The 17,196-nt window shown below is 46.9% G+C and overlaps 1 protein-coding gene across 1 annotated transcript in view; it reads right to left on the reverse strand.

Moving 5' to 3' along the window:
• Window positions 1-16,983, reverse strand: part of LOC8029077 (glycylpeptide N-tetradecanoyltransferase 2) — a 47,856-nt gene extending 30,873 nt beyond the window's left edge. The window contains exons 1-5 of the mRNA XM_029979147.4: window positions 16,579-16,983; window positions 15,245-15,305; window positions 10,642-10,789; window positions 5,771-5,904; window positions 3,434-3,525 (exon numbers count right to left, since the gene is read on the reverse strand). Of these exons, the coding sequence (XP_029835007.1) occupies window positions 3,434-3,525; window positions 5,771-5,904; window positions 10,642-10,789; window positions 15,245-15,305; window positions 16,579-16,685 (542 nt within the window). The 5' untranslated portion in view covers window positions 16,686-16,983. The remainder of the gene's footprint in view (window positions 1-3,433; window positions 3,526-5,770; window positions 5,905-10,641; window positions 10,790-15,244; window positions 15,306-16,578) is intronic.
• Window positions 16,984-17,196: the final 213 nt, after the last annotated feature.

Below are 17,196 nucleotides of genomic sequence, written 5' to 3' on the forward strand. Positions count from 1 at the left end.
AGGGCCCTGGAGGAGGCAAGACGAGGCGAGGAGGGACTTGCCTTATCTCCGGCGTTTGCTCTGCAAAGTGGAAAGGCTGGAGGGCTCCGAAGGAGGAGCTTGTCCCACTTTTCTTAACCCGCAACAGAGTACAAAGAGGCCAGATTAAAGAAAGGGAGAAATCTACTGGCAGATATGCCTCCTGCCTGGAATGGTCTTGTTTCATTGAACTTGGCCAAGAAATGTGGAAGACATTTCCAAGACCAGCATTCCACCCTAATTTCAAAGTCGCCGCATCCGAGAAAAGCAGCATCGTAAGAGCTAGTACGGAGGACACCGTGCAGGCTGAGCGGGGACAGTGGGGAAACCTCAAGGATGGCGCAGAGGCTCCATAGTTCATGCGGCCGCCGAGAGATGGTGCTGATAATGAATAACGCCTATAAGGAAAGAGTTAAAGAGGTAATTCTCTTTCTCGTGTTCGCCCATTTGCACAACAATGAACACAACTGAACAAGCAATGTAGACTGACGTGCGTGTTGGTCGAGTTGAGGAACACCAAAAGAACAAGCCGCAGGTGGGACGAGGGATGACGTACGCTTTCTTTCAGCTAGCAACAGTGCAATAAAGCCACAGCATTCTTTTTTCCGAATCATGCCCTCATTCCACCCGTGTCTTAAAGGACACATGCAAAGGAAAAAAACATTTTTTTTTAACAGCCTGGTTGGGAAAAGGAAGTCATAAAATGAATTTATAACGAAAAAGAACAATTGTTAGAGCTATATTTACGGCGCGATACAAATTTGTAGTTGGCGCCCGCAGGCACCGCGCAAAAGTGGCCACTACTTATCCCGTGACTGACCACTATGTGTCACGGGGGTCCTTCCGCTCTTTCGGAAGCTTCCTACGGTTATGGTGCCTGGATCGCGTCTTCGACTGGTGTGTTTAGCGTCCTATCCCGCCCATAAATCAAAAGTGGTCCCAATGTGGCAACAAATGACGCGTGTCATGTTGTTACTTGTCGTGATCCTGGCGGTTGGCCGTAGAAATGCTGGCGAAAAGCAAGAGCGAACGCGAGTGTCGCTGTCGTCACGGCATCCCTTTAGGCGTCCCAACTTCCGGCTGCTCTAGCTTCCATGAACTGTCACAGTGGAAAGCGACCTGCAGCAAAACAGGCGTCTGCCACTTATACCACAACTTTTGGGACGCCACCAGGGTCGCGAACGGCGACACCATGACACTTTTATGACGTCATCAGGCGGAAATCGAGGGACCACTTTTTTGGCCGCGGTAAACACCAGTCGGAGAAGCGTTCCAGGCACCATACTACGGTCTCTAAAAGTTATTTATTTATCTTCGTCTAAAGTGCAACGAAAAACGAAGATTAATTAGTAACTTTTAGAGCCCAAAGGAAGCTCCTGAAAAAGCGCAAGCAGACGTGATAGACCTTCGCGGCAGTCCGGTGACGGCGCCGGCGCCCCGGAGTAGACGAACTTGCGCGCCGGCGGCAACGCACCACGCTCGGAGTGCGGCGTGAATTTGAGGTGGCAGCGGCACAGCGCAACGGTGCACGGGTCTATCACGTGACGCGCAGCAGCTCCCGCGGGCAACAACTACAAATTCGTTTCGCGGCGTAAATATAGCTAACCTTTTTTCTCCTCGTTGTAAATTTGTTTTATAACATTCTTTTTCCATCTAGGCTGTTAAAAAAAATGTTTTTTTCCTTTGCACGTGTCTTTTAAAGGGGCCCTGCAATGACTTTTTGACTGGTTTATAATTTGCACCGAACCTGAGCGTACTGAACGTAGTAACTTAATCAAAATTTTCTTTTCTCAAATTTCGCTTTATTTTAAAAGTTATAGGCAAATTAGAATTACAAAAACAAGCAAAAAATAACCTCCTTCATGACGTCGTAGGTCCTGGCTTTAGTGGCCGTGAACTAGAGGAGGAATAGTGAGCTCATCGAGCGCTCATGGCTGCCGCACTCCGTGTCGACGGCTTGAGAGGGCGGCACTAAAGCATGTGTTGGATAGGCTGTATGAAGCGGGCCGCCAGGGCAGCTCGCATTGGATTTGCAGCGCGACTAAACACTAATTCGGCGTAACACTTCATTGGCCATAAACGACAGCAAACACGGGGTAAAGATCAGTTAGAACGGGAGCCACTTCGGAAGCTGACACACCGACAAATGGCCAAATCGCCAGCAGGGCCCGCGCCGAAGGCCTTCGGAACGCTCGGAACCGGTCGGATTCTCGAGCCGGTATACGACCGCAGCACCGCCGTGTACATCCGGGACCTTTCTACGCTCCTCGTTCGTCGTAGCCTCATCCCACTAGTTCTTTCTAGTATGCGCCGTTTTTTCCGCCGCTTGGTGGCGGGTATGTCGACGGGTCATTTCTTGTTTCCGTACTTTCTAAACTGCATTTGTTTCTTTTCTGATCTAAAATAGTGAACAAAAAGTACTTTCATATATAATTGAAACGGTTCGCGACACTTATGTTTTGTATCTCGACTAAAAAACAAGCTTTTAGCGGCTTTGACCAGTGGCAAGCCCAGGACCAAAGACGTCACATTTTGCGCGCTTTCGGTATTGCGGGTCGCCCCCGTCGGTGGAGGAGGTTTCCGCGTTGTCCGGTTAAAATATGACGCACTGATATTTAGTTACTCTCTCCGTGCCCGCCGGCTTGGCCGAACCCCAAGAGACGTGGAAACCGCGAAAAAGGTAGACGCTTAAATATGATTGCAGGGCCCCTTTAAGGCTTATTCACACTATGCACCTTTTCAACGCGCCACAGTTTAGCGAAACCAAGATTTCACAAAATCGGCTCTTGACACGTGGAGTTTGACGCGCAAAACCTGCGACGTATTGACTCAGTAGAGTTTCGCCAAACTTTGTAACCTGCACTGGGAAGATTGAGCGTTTTGCATTAAAATGATGCAAAGTATGCAGTGTGAGAAGACAATCTGCTTTATAAACTGTCAGATTCGGCTCACTGAGTTTACTAGGCCTGGCAAACCCGCAAAGACTGCCAACATCAAAGAACAGGCGGATGATCTCGAAGCATTTCAGACATTTTGCACCGCTAAAAAAAAGCTATCCCAAGCCACCATTTTTATATGCGGTGTTTGCACTCGTCGCAACTGTTGATGAATCTGCAATGCATCACCAACCCATACTGCTAACACATATCGCCGTGCTGGTGACCAGAGAGACATAAGCGTAACGCGTATATTAACGTAATATGGCCCTCGATAACTGCATTTGCTTTTCAGAAGCTAATATATCCTAGCACACTGGATGGGCGCATTACCCCCATATGCACGACGGAGGTAGGAATATAACAGATGCATGCCACCCGCTTGGTGGATCACAAACTGAGCGACAAACTTGAAGTAGGTGGCACTCGTAGATACTTTAGCGTTCGAAAAAAAAAAAATGAAAAGAGCGCTGTCTCACCACTTCAGAAACTCCGGGGCATAGTCGAAGCGAAACATGTTGTCATCGTCCTCGACGTAGTTCTCGTTCAGCAGCTGGTACAGCTCCTTCAGCTGCACAAGGAAGCGAGGCTCAAAAACACACAAGCTCGCCTGCACTCCCCTCTCACACAGAAATGAAAGACATGTTCCGAGCGAGACCACAAGGTTAAAAATTTTCGTACTCGCGTCGCTTCCCTTTGCAAATATTAAAAAATATATATATATCTATATATAATTCCGCAACATCGCGGGTAAACACTGGAGCAGTCAAAGGAAAAGGTTCGCCCATTGAGCATGAGTTACTCAACACCCCACCACTCTTGAAGAGCTTCGCAACGGGGTCCGAAAAAATAAATACTCCCAATGCAAGAGACGAGGCGCTATTCATATTCCCTAAAACAGTGTCAGGTTTTTGTAGACAGAAGCACCCGACTGGAAACCCCAGTTCACATCGGAATGCTACTTGACTCAAAAATAAACATATGGTAGAGGACTTCATCTTTGCGACTTTTTAGACACTATAAATATTGCAAAAACTTTATCTAGAAAAAATAAACCCACCGAAATTTTGTGTTTGCGGAATATTTCCAAGACGCAAAATATTGAGCTTAAAAGAATAAAGTCATTTACAGGAACGGGCGTAGGTAATATTTCCAGCGTCAAATGAAGTGAAGGCACCTTTCTTTCGTAACGAAACCTCATCCGCAGTAGGATGCAGCTCCCTCGAGTAGGTGAACTCCTGAGGCCCATACTTCGTCCCACCCTACGATGTACTACAGATAAACCTGTCGGCCACCCCAAGTTCCTTCTCACAAATTTCGCGCTATCTTTAGTCTGTCGAAAGTAAAGAAGAGCAGCAGCAGCTCATCCTACAAAGCCTTCCAGGTGCAGCGCACACCAGCTCGGAGCACGTGGAGCAAAAGCTCGCGCTGCAGAACCTAGGGATCCTGGGTTCAATCCCCACCCCTGCCCGTTTCGATCTAGATGAGCATCGTTCCGGCGTGCAGTCGTGCATCACTACTGCGGGGTGCACGTTAAAGACCCCAGGCTTGCGGTTGTACTGCACTAACTAGATTGCTCGTCTACAGCTGAGAGACAAGTCGCCCGTTGAGGCCCACAATCCGAACCCACAACCCAATTTTTTTTTTTTTACAAAGCTTTTTTTTTTTTTTTATTTTAACACAGCCAATGCTGAAGGAAGTGGAGGGAGCACAGTAGCAATCGTGGCCTGTCCTGGCTTTCCTAGCCTGCAACAGAGAATAGCAGAGGCCTTTCAAAACTATGCGTGAAAGTTTTGGCAACACTCCGTCAACAACCGTTGAAGTCACTCGCAAGGTGAGAACAGCAGGGAGGAGCTTTCGAGGGGCCATGCAACGATATTGAGAAGGACACTTTCTCACTTTACACAAGCTTATTGGCACTAGTGGGACTCAAGTATACTCACAGTCAATGCCACAGACCGTGAAGCTTCTTTGTCCTTGCGTAATTTCGGGTACGGAAGCAAACATTCTCTTTCATTCTCTCCTTCGCAACAATGTGATCCCCACGAGCTGTGGGGATCACATTGTTGACGAGCTGTGGGGATCACGTTGCCAACAATGCGACCTGAAGAATTTCGATATCAAGCTTCGTTATCCTCGCGGCGACGACACTTAGATGCGCCTCGTACGCTGGGCGCGAGCACCGCGTGAACATTTGATCTAGCAATCTCGACGGGCATTCGGGTAGTGGCTCGCGCCTAATGGCCGCGACAACGGGAACAACCGAACCTTAACGATGAGTGGAACTTGGCGCATGCTCCGTGCTTTCCCAACCCCGGCATGTGGCTAGGAGAAACATGGGTAGCATACGATAACGTGGCCACTTGTGTTCTCGCTGCGAGTTGAAGTGGCAAACGATGCTCACTTCTCTCAAATTTTTTTGCAACTGCCATTGTGTAAAAAGAAAAGAAAAGAAAAAACTAACGCGTGTTTCATAGGTTACGAATTTTGAGGTATAATTCTAAGCGGTACTTACTGAAAGTACAAAAATTGTTTCATCGCCCCTTTCAGTTGCCCCGCCTCTGACATGAGCTTGCTACCCTTGAACGTCTCATGCACCTCAAGCACGCAGACAAAGTAGTGCGGAAAGCATGGAGTGCATGCTGGAGGTCGGGCGTTTCAGACGCACCCTGCCATTCTCATTCTGCGAGTGACTACAGTATGTCAACAATGTCGGCAGACCCTCAACAACTTGGGTTCCTGCCGCTGCTCCGACAATTCCCGCAAGCAGTTCCGACGGAAGAGTGCCGAAGGAAGTCGCAGAGCAGACGACTCACGATGGCCGGGTCGTTGATGTCCAGCGTGTCCCAGGCAAAGTCCCCGGGCAGCGAGTACGGCTGCTCCCGGATCTCGTCGGCCGTCTTGTCCGACTCGATCGGCTCGTTCACGTCGTTGGTGCTCAGCTTCTCGTCTGCACACGGCACTCGAGTGGGTAGGCGCCGATGGCCCCCAAGACGTGCTCGACAATCGCTTTCGCTCAACGAAGCGCGACCCAACCGAGAAAATCTTTGTTCCACCAATCGCGGGAAAAAGGACGTCCCGTATGGGAAAAAGGAGGCTTACGACGTTCCGTCAATGTGTAGGCGTTGCTACGTGAGACAAGCGGTTTGACGCGTCGACGATCGAACACGCGGCTAACCTAAAAAATCTGACAGAAGCAGGACACCTAGCTGTCCATTGTCGAGAATGCCAGTGCAAGGCCGACCTCGAGAATGTTGGCGTCCCAGGACACCGCAGAAACCAGCTCACGCGTGAGATGTTGGAGGCTCTTGCAGAGAAAGTGGGGACAACCGTGTTAGTTCCCCTTCAGCTACCTCGCACGACGGGAAAAGAAGATGTTCCTGCCGGGAACCAACCTTCTTGTTGATTAGGAGTACTAGGAGGAAGTAATGAAAATAGTAGATGCCATCAATTGATCAAGCAGAAAAGAAAGAGGAACAAGTTCTTCATTAAAATAGTTGCTGGTTAAGCGGCAATTTGGCTTTTCCTTCTTTATCCTTCCTGCTTACGTTCAGCTGGTCCCACCCAATATGGCGGGAGGTTAATTGATCTGTTGCTCAATGAAATTCTCAATTTAATATAAAATTGCCACCATTCAGGAATCATCTTGCTTCAGAGCTGCACTTGCTACTTTCCTAAACACATTGCAACCTCTAGTTACTATTTTTTCTCTCGTAATTTTAATGGTTCGAATTTCTTCTAATGCATTTGCCTCTCCCTACATAAAGCCCTACAGGTACTTTAAAATGAAAAGACTGGAAAAATCTTGCAGGTCTGCGAAGAAATTCAAAAACCCGAAAACTATAGGACAACCAGAAACATTTTAAGAGCAACATTAATTTTGAGGATACTTTAAAACAATAGCTTTAAAGAGCTCGTCTCGCAGAAAAGTTGGTGTCAACGTCGGTGGGACCGGAAAATCTAGGATTGGTTGATGGGCTCATGGCGTCGCAGCCACATGACCTCGCGCAAGAATTCCGAACAGCCCACAACGTTCACGTGACGTTACGCGTGGAATGAAAGTGCTTAAAAGACGACATGTGATGCGAATTAAAAGTCGCCTCTTGTCTCCAATGATTTCACTTTATAATATAATTCATTTGCCTTAAAGAAACAATTTGAAGAATTTTAAGCGGGATTCCAACCCCTTTGGTTGCGAGTCAGACACGCTCTAGGCCACGCAGACATGCTTGCACAGCTAGGGAACGAGTGGTGGCTCATATGTTTAGCTATTGCGTTCTACGCTTAAAGGCGCAGCTGAAGCGTCCTCCTGACATTTTTATTGTGCGACATTGACCGTTCCAAAGTGGAACCTGGTTAGCAGTTTAAAACAACCTCGGAACCATTTCAGAATGAAAATAACGGTCCCATTATTATTTAGTCTATCGTGCCCAGGTAAGCAGAAAAAGGAAGGACGAATTTAATACGTTCTACCGAAGGCTACGGTACTCTGCAAACTTGAAAGGCTGCGCGGCTTTTAACGAATCAATAACGGGCCCATCCCAGGGTCAACATCAGAGTCATCTTTTAGCCCTACCTCGAACCTCAAGCTCGACAGTGGGTCCAACAGTCTTTCTAACCACGAGTTCAACGGAGCCTTTTTCCAGTGAGCTTCTGCGCACATGTACACTTTCTCCCAGGGCCTTGCCTCCTAATGCAAACTTGAAAACAGTGCAAAAAAGACAAGGGACAAGAACAAGAAGTGAACAAATACAATGCTATTTCCGCATTGTGTTCTTTCATTTCTCGTTCTTGTCCCTTGTCTTTTTTGCGCTGTTTCCAAGTTTGCATTAAACCAACTAGCCCAACTTCACGCCTTGTTGCCTTGCTCCCTGTTGTTGCCATTTCGAGGGTTTGAATTTTGTACCTCGAAAGCTAATGCATATTTTATCCTAAAACTTTATGTATTCAATGGTTACACTTTTGGGATTAAATTTCAGTGTCCTTTTTGCTAAAGCATTTTTTTATATATTTTTAATAACTGAGTGTCAAATTTAGGTTGAGTTTCAGTCTTTAATGTACCTTTTCTAAGCAACAAAAAATAGGATGCCCATTTAATTTGATACATCTTCTACATGTTACTGGCTTTAAACTGAACCTTAAAAAAAAAAAAGTTTGAACATGCAGCATGCAACAAAGAGATATTGTTCTTACGTGTCATAAGCCATAAGAGGGGAACTTTTTATTTTAGTTTTTTTTAACTTCATAATGTAGAATTTGAGAAACTTTTAGGTTCAAAGTGTTGGCAAGATGTTTTACTATAAGAAGTAGAAGTTTTAGTGTAATCTGACAAGTAGTTTCTTAGTCAAAGATCAAAAAATTGCAAAACTGCCATTTTGAGAGAAACACCCAGTTTATGTCTCTACATTCGTCGCAAAGGTTCAAAAGGATCCAGCAGGATATGCGTCCTTTCTTGCTTTCTTTCCCACTTTGGTTCCTCAGACTGCATATAATTTTCTGGCATTAGATCCACAAAATTGATTTTCTGGTTGGTTGTCATTGTCCCGCACGACCAACATATGCAGCACCTATCTCTGCATGAATTTCATCTTTTTTGATGATTCTTTTTTGAGTGTCGTTAGTATGGGGCACTAATCCCTATGTCTATTTGCTGGATCATGTTTGACCAGCTCCGCCTATGGACAGGAATGCGGCCACAATCGGCCATCTTTTTGGTAGAGTTATATTATCTCTACCCATCATAATATTATGGCGGACAGCGCAATGACGGCAGGCTGCCATAAAATAGCCGTGGATCTAGTACACTGTATCGTGGGTGATATTTCGTGCTTGATTGAAGTTGTTCGACGAAGCAGATTCTTGGAACCCGGAGTGAACGGTAGCCTCATCTTTGAGGGCCCCGCGAAAATTCTATGAAAGCACAGCACCGGGGGAAAGCAGCGCAGCTCGCATCAAAAGCAGACTTCATACCGGCATCTGCTTTCAATGTTTCTTTTGATGCGACTTTCTATGTGTGCTGTGCTGCTTTTCCCCGGTGCTGTGATTTCATGAAACTGTCACCGGGTCCTCAAAAATATGGCTACCGTTCCCACCGGGTTTCAAAGATATGTTTCGTCAAACAATTTCAATCAAGAACGAAATATCACCCACGCTATTTTGATGGCTGCCTGCCACCACAACTGCCACAATGCTGTGTGCCATGGACGGATGATAGTGGCTGCAGCAGCTTTACCTTGGCTAGAGGTGATATAACCTACCAAAAAGATGGCCGCCAGTGGCCGCATTCGCAGAGCGGGCACGATACAGCAATTGTCATAGAGATCAGTGGTATGGGGCATCAAAAGCAAAAAAAAACCATTCAACAGGACGATGCTAATGTGTCCCAACCAGAGGTCGGCATTTTAGGTCGCCCTCACTCACCCTCACAGCCACACTCACCTAAGCCCCTCACTCACCCTCACCCTCACAGCTACACTCACCTTCAGCCCCTCACTCTCCCTCACCCTCACAGTCACACTCACCTTCAGCCCTTCACTCACCCGCACTGAACCTAACCGCCCTCACGCCTCTCACTCACTCACCGCCCTCACGCCACTCACCGCCCTCACGCCCCTCACCGCCCGTGCGGCTCACACCCCTCACGCCCCTCGCGCACTCATGGCCCTCACGCCACTCGGGCCAGCTTCAGATGGGGAAATTTCGCCCAGAAACTTTACGTCGCAACACCAGCAACACAAGCCGCCCGCAATCACACGCAGCAACCAATTGCTGCAATTTGCCATCGTCATCATAAAATTTTATTTTTCTTGCACTATTCAGACACAATTACGCGTTATAAACGTGTTTTTATGCATTTAAACCTCGTTAAGAATACTAATGCACCTTTCTGAAACAGTTTAATTCCAAAAAAACGATCGATTTCAAACCAGAACCAAGTCATTCGGTGTCATCATCACCGGCACGAGGTATCACGTGAAAATTTTGCGTCCCTGATTGGATGCAGCCGCTTGAAACGCATTCGAATTGCTCCGAGTTGCTTGCTTATTTCGAGCCGGACCCGATCTCAACAATTCGTGTCGATCTAGGGAAAGCTAGAGAACAACCCGCCATTAACACCAAAATTGCTGAGAAAGATGCTCGATCTGAAGGGGGCCTCACGCACTCACCGCCCTCACGGCCCTCACGCCTCTCACGCCTCTCACACCCCTCACACCACTCACGCACTCATGGCCCTCACGCCCTTACGCACCCATGGCCCTCACCGCCCTCACGGCCCTCACGGCCCTCACGGCCCTCACGGCCCTCACCGCCCTCACCTCACCTGTGAAGATGAGGGTGAGTGAGGGTGAGTGAGGGCCCTCATGAGTGAGGTTTGCCGAGGTATGGTCCCAACGGCTGGAGGCATGTTAGGCTGTTCTCCATTCGTAGTTCGCAGACAACTCCCCAGACGGGGCCCGTTATTCGTAAGAGGCTCACTTTGAGTGTGTTCAAGTACTTCGACACGTGGCATATGTGCACTTGAAAACATAAACCTGGCAATTTTCCGAAATCTTCTAACCCACTCCCCCCCCCCCCTGGTAACATGACCTCCCTATTAACCAATCACTGTCGAGCCCCGCAGCCACACTTTAGGGCTTCACAAAATGCCAAACGCCTAGCCAAGGAAAGTTTCAAAGGGCTTATGCACCGATGCGTGGCACTGGCTGGGTGTTCCAGAACTGGTAGTGCTTGAGCATGGCCTCCTCGGGCGTCTTGGCAGGCCCGTCGTGCATCACATTCAGGTTCAGGATCTCCATGGCCTTCTTGATGTCCTGCAGCTTCGACATCGGCATCCCCTGAAATGCAGCCAGGGAAGGTTTGCTCACGCGTTGGAAATGTGTGCACTGCAAATGTGCATACTGGAAACAATTGTGTTGGAATTGTGCATTTCGGGACCTTCGTATATACCCGAAATGGGCATTTACCTGCTGGAAATGTGCACACTGAAAACACGCATGTCGGAAATGCACCCGCTGGAAACGCACATTTTGGAAACGTGTGTATTGGAAATGTGAATATTGGGAACCTCACACAATGGAAACATGTACATGCATGCATTGCTAACGAATCTGCCAAAAACACACATGCTGGAAATGTGCGAGATACAAGCCACGAGCAAGTTTCAAGACGGAATAAAACGTGGAGGTTGCAAGCTGAATCTTCTTGCCAAAGTGTCTTAGTGGTCATTTTTACGTGGTCAAATATAAAGTCTCTGTAAAGATCAGAGCAATAGTCGGCCACTTTGGTATAGCCATGTTGCCATTGAAAAAAGTGGAGAGCTTTTAGAACAGAAATAGAAGCTCAGAAATTCTGCTAGGGGAATACAACCCCAGAATACTACAGATGTAGAGCAGACCCTATAGTAAGGCACTGTTTCATGACATATGGGCCAGCAATGCTTAGGACACGAATCCAAATCCTAACTGGCCTCCCTCATTAATGTGGTGTTGAACCTTAAAAGGATTGGGAGAGGACGTTCAGACTGACTCCTCTGGGGATTAGCAACAGTCACTTAAAAAGACAGGAAAGAAAGAGAGGGGTCAACAAAGGTTCCAGATCAAGGACAACGTAAACCTTTTATTTTCATGTCAACAGTGAAAAGAAAATGAATGCCCCCAATTCTAGGTTTTCTGGCTGCCTTTAACCCAAGCGTGCTATTTCTAAAAGAGTTCAGTTAGTAGTTCAGCAGTACTACTGCTATTTCACTCTTTACATGTAAAAAATGTGTAGCTGGGGTGACTACATGCTACCTGCGGCCCCTGTGAGAACCAAAATTTCACATTAGTTTAGTCAGCACAAAGGAAGAGCCCTTGTGACAATTCACTTCACATTTAAATAATGCTTCTATTTTGGTTAAAAAAAAAAAAAAAAATTGTCCTTTAGACTCATGAAAAGGAGCTTTTCTTCTAATTTGGGGGTGTTCTTTCGAGGTTTACTTTCTCCCCTCAGATTCAATGCCTGTCGGTGTCAATTTGTGGTGCTAGACAATAAATTGGCGTTTGCCGGGGCCTAGCTGCGAAAAACAGGACACAGGCATAGGACTCTCCAGCATCCAGGGTTCAGTGAGGGCTGTGTTTTGGATCAATACAAAATAAAGCCGTAGGTGAAGATTTCTTCCTGTGAGACTAGGGTTTTTCTTATTGAAAAACCGCACCAATTTGAATAGGTTTTTTTGGCTTCCCCCGATTTTGAAAAAACTGGCTCAGGGGTTAGTTTTGGGGTTTATATACAGGAAACCCTAGTTATCAGATGAAACATGAATTCACACAGTGTGGTTAGAAAGCACCAGTACCCCTCTACCACTTGCCTCTCACTGCAGAGGCCCCTCTTCCTCACTCAGGAAAATGATGCCATGGTAAAAATGCTTACGAGGTGCAACCAGCGAGTATTTCTGGTTTTAATGTCATTTGTGAAAACACCTTCACCTAGAATAATACGATGCATGGTACATAGTGAAAGAAACTCGTTTATCATGGGCTCAACATTTCACTATTTTCATCCAAGCTAGAGTTTGGAACATTTTTAGGGTACTAAATTTCTCCAGACGGAAGATAGAAAAAGTGGCACAGCTCTTTCACCAAGTGCAAGCATTTGTTCAACCATCTTAGTATCGTTCTTCGGAAGGATGAAACATGTATTAGAACTCGCATTGCCTTTGCCCACTAAGGTTTACTTTCCAGGGGAAGAATGAATGGCTTGCAGTGACAGGCTCCTACTATTTAGTAGTCCAGTCCAAGCGCTTTTAGAGCACAACTGCTCGTGACTGTCATCACCAATGTTACAAGAAAAACAAAATGTAGAGCCCTTCCACTTCACGTGAAGATGGAGGACCAGCAAAGCTGTTATCTTTACGTCTAGGACGATTCTAGAGGATGACGTCTAGGACGACCTCAAGGACGACTTCTTGGACGACTCCTAGGACGACCTCGAGGACGACCTCAAGGACAACTTCGAAGACAACTTCGAGGACAACCTCTCAGACGACGTCTAGGACGACCTCAGGGACGCCGCCGAGCGAAAAGGCTGGAAAAGTTGCCGCTATCACTTATAAATGGCGGTAGCTGTCCGGAGTTTCGTGTCAACATTTGTTTGCCCGTGGACAGGATACTGGAGAAACTAGACCTTAACAGCTCTGTTGTAAAAAAAAAGAGAAGTGAAGTGGCAAAGCTTTGCGAGTGGCACGGTTTCTCCCGAAAACCTCTTCTCAATACAAGAGGTGTTGACATCAAGCCCGGTCTTTTCTTTATTCTGTGACTTGAAAGCACTGGCACGTACAAAGACAAGCTCCATCATGTCCCTCGGCCTGCCTGAAGCTCAGTAATGCAAGGTCGCAGATGACAGCAGTCGGTTTTTGCGTCAGGAAATTCAACTGTGATTTTAGCCGTTACTATTAAGGAATCGCAGATACATCCGGGTAAAATATGAATCAACTACAGTTTAACAGGAAATGTCAGTGAAGTAATTAAAAGGAAGTTCTCTGCCAGGCATGCATTCTGGCTCATGCCTTTTTTATTTCAAATATGGTAATGATAGAACCTACACATATAATCACATATGTTTTTACGTGTTTACATTAATTCTGAAGTGAGTGGAGAGTCTCAATACTACTTCTGAAGTGTCAACATTTTGCCCAATTTGTCTGCATGGCCAAAAAAATGGCAGTGGTTCGTAAAAATTAAGTTGTAAACAGTATATCCACTATATTTACCATTACAGCTGCCGACTTTGACTCAAGTTTTCAGTTCTATGATATACCTCAGTGAGATGGAAAAAAGATTAGTGCAGTGCCACCTAGGTTTTGACCTGACTTACATGAAGGAAGGACATAAAGTAAATCAAGTATTGCCAGGGTTAATGTATGCAGACGACATTGTACTCGTATCAGAAAGTCGCAAAACATTACAGGAACCGATTAGGATTCGCTGCAGGGAAGAGGACAGTTTAGGCCTAAAATTCAGAAGGGACAAGTCGAGTATATTTGTTTCCAACCACGAGAAGGGGGAACCCCTGGAGATACAGGACACAGTGGTAGAACACATAGAAAAGTATAAATATGCGGGAGTATGGCTAAGCGAGGAAAAAAAGTATCTGAAAGAACATGAAGATATTGTAATAAAGAAGGGGAAACAAGATTCAGCTATCATGAAACACAGGGCACTCTGGAACTATAATAGATAGGAGGTCGTTAATGGTGTATGGAAGGGAGTCATGGAGCCAGGACTGTCATTTGGAAATTCGGTATTGTGTATGAGGTCAGAAATCCAGGCAGGTTTAGAGATTCAGCAAAGGAGTGTGGGTAGGTTGGCATTGGGGGCACATGGGAATACACCAAATGAGGGAGTACAGGGGGATATGGGTTGGGCATCTTTCGAGGGTAGAGAAGCGATCAGTAAAGTAAAATTTGAACAAAGACTGGCTGAAATTGAGGATACACGGTGGGCAGCGGAAGTCTACAAGTATCTATATATGAAAAGTCTAAACACTAAGTGGACAAACCAGACCCGCAAGCTGAGATCTAAATACATTCAAAGAGATGGGGCCGATCAGAGCATATCAGTAGAAAAGGGAGTAAAGGAACAGTTCTATGATACTTCATTGGGGAGCTCATTGCTGTTTGAAGTTAGAACGGAGGTGCTAAGAACGAAAACATATGCGACTAAATACCAAGGTATAGACACTATATGCGACATATGCAACCGCGAAAGGGAAACCACGGAACATGTAATTTTAAGATGCACGAAACTTCGTTCCACCCCCCCCCCCCGGGGGGGGGGGACGGGGGGATGACTACGGATTTGGAGGGGGCACTGGGATTTGCAGACATGGATGGACGAATGGATAGGGAAAGAGTTGCGGCAACCAAGAGGAGATTGGAAGGTTGGTGGAAAAGATCTAGGGGGGCGTAAAAATACAGGTAAAAATAAGCAATGGAAATGCTTTAAAAGCGGGGGGGGGGGGGGGGGGGGAGAGGTTTAGCACGGCTCGCCCAATTGTGATAGCCTTAGAGGGTTGCGTTAGAACAAATTTTATACAAATTTTATACAAATTTTAAATAGTAGGGATGACGAAATGTTAGGCTAGGTGGCGCAAGCTGCCGCCCGTTACAAAGGGTATAGACATTACCATCAATCCATCTATGTAAATATAATTTAAGGAAAATCCCTAAGGTGAAGTAGATTAAGACTTTCAGTTCAGTATCCTTCGAGATAATAATTCCAATGATTTCTAAGGACAAGGGGGAGAAGTAGCACCTTCAGGTCAATCTCTCCATCTTCATCTCTGCGACCTTTCCTGTTCTCGTCGTCCAAGGCCCTGAAAGAAACAAAAGGAACACATGCTCAGGACCAATCCCAAGCTAACGACTTCCAAGACCTGCCGTTAATCACAAGACTCACAGGCATAACACAGTTCATAATCATGCCGACTGAGAACCCTACTTTCTGCAACATTTTATTTCGACAATGCAACTTCGCAATCCAAGTGAGCGTGGTAAAGACCAGGAGAGATCTTAATGCAGAGCATTCAGACAGGGGGCCAAACATGAACATGTCAGTGGGAGAAAGAAAACAAACTGGTAAAGGATGACGACTACGAGTTCAACAGTGCAAAAGTTAAAGGTCATACTGTGCCAGATGTTGGTGAAGGAAGCAGAAAACAGAAGTGTGAAGACACACAAAATATTCCAGTACTTCAGTGACCTTCGTTCTTCATATCACACCGACCCTTGGCCATTCTATTGGGCATGTGCAAACAGCCCAAAAATAACAGCAGGAGAATCTGTGTGCACCCCAATCTTTGCTACACCTTGTGGGTCAGTCTTTTCCTTGCCTTCAAACAGGTTAATTTACACATTCTTTTTCCCCTTCAGTGGGGGACACTCTGGAATTTGACAATTGTAACAACGGGAAGTAACAGACAGTAACCGTGCCTTCCAGAAACACAACCCTGGGCTTGCTGATTTATGCCGTGAGGGCGTTTGCGCTTGATCCTGGACGGTTCGAGGTCGTTCCTTACATGGCCAATGACACGCTGGCCTATCCTGCCGGCGGCACAGCGTGGCTAGAAACTCGAGAAGGCTTTTTCCCGCGACGCTACGCACTACGCGAGGGATATACAACCGAGAGCTTCGAATGTTCCTTCCTTACTACACCGCCGGTGGATTCCACTTTGGGTTTCGTAGCTTCCGTCTAAACCGCGTCCATGACGCAGTTCAGCCGGCTTGTGTACTCGTTCAATGAGCTAAGGTATAGTTTAAGCAACGTTCCCGAAAAAGATACCACAATGCCGCCGGATTTTGGACGGGTAGTTTACGCCGATGGCGTGCCTCCTACTAGACTAATTGCAGACCACGAAGCTGAAAACCCCAAGCGCAGCGGGCTGGCATCGGGTGCGTTCGTCTGTACGCGAAGCTGGAGGTAACAGCACGGATCTTCTACACGCAGCTTCGTAGATTATAATCCAATTTGTTCAACTGTTTGACGGAGCCCTGATGGCCCCAACTGTCGAAGGCAGCGGCGGCGTGCGCCGCGTCCAGCCATGTAGGCGAAACGAAAAACCTGTCGGCCCGCCCCGCCAAAGCACCCACCTGTCTACGTCGTCGTGGTCGTTGCCGGAGTCGTCTTTGTCGACTTCGCCGTTGGAAGGGCTGTGAACGCCTTCGTCGCATGACTCAACGTCTTTGGCGTTCTCCATTGCTCGTTCCGGCGCGTCGGCCGCTCCGCACGGCGACTAGGGCGCACGAATCCGGACCAGGTTCACAACGCAGCCTCGACCGCACACCGTCCGCTCGACGAAGGGGCTCACCACATTTCGACGCCAATTATTTCGAGCATTAAAATGTGCTAGCACGAAAGAAAAGCGCACACTGTAATCGCGGCCGCAAGGAAAAAGGGTAGCGATAGCGATTGTAGAGCCAACTGATCACTACCCAAATCCACCACATGCAAGACATGCGCTGGGTGCGCTGGGGGAGCTGGAGAGCCATAGAGCTAGCGCTAGGGGGGCTGGAGTCGCTAGAGGACGTTCAGCACGTTTTCATCGTTTTCATCAATGTTGTGTTGGCCGCCATGATGCAATACCCAATCTGGTGGCACTGTAGATCAATAAAATCTGAACATTTCCAACTAAATATATTTTTGGGAGAGCTAAAAAAGAGCTGCAAGTAAAGTTTCCTAACTTTACTTTTAAATACTTTTTAATTGTA

Source organism: Ixodes scapularis, unplaced genomic scaffold (genome assembly GCF_016920785.2).
Source record: "Ixodes scapularis isolate PalLabHiFi unplaced genomic scaffold, ASM1692078v2 PGA_scaffold43__4_contigs__length_2004386, whole genome shotgun sequence".
Taxonomy (NCBI): Eukaryota; Metazoa; Arthropoda; class Arachnida; order Ixodida; family Ixodidae; genus Ixodes; species Ixodes scapularis.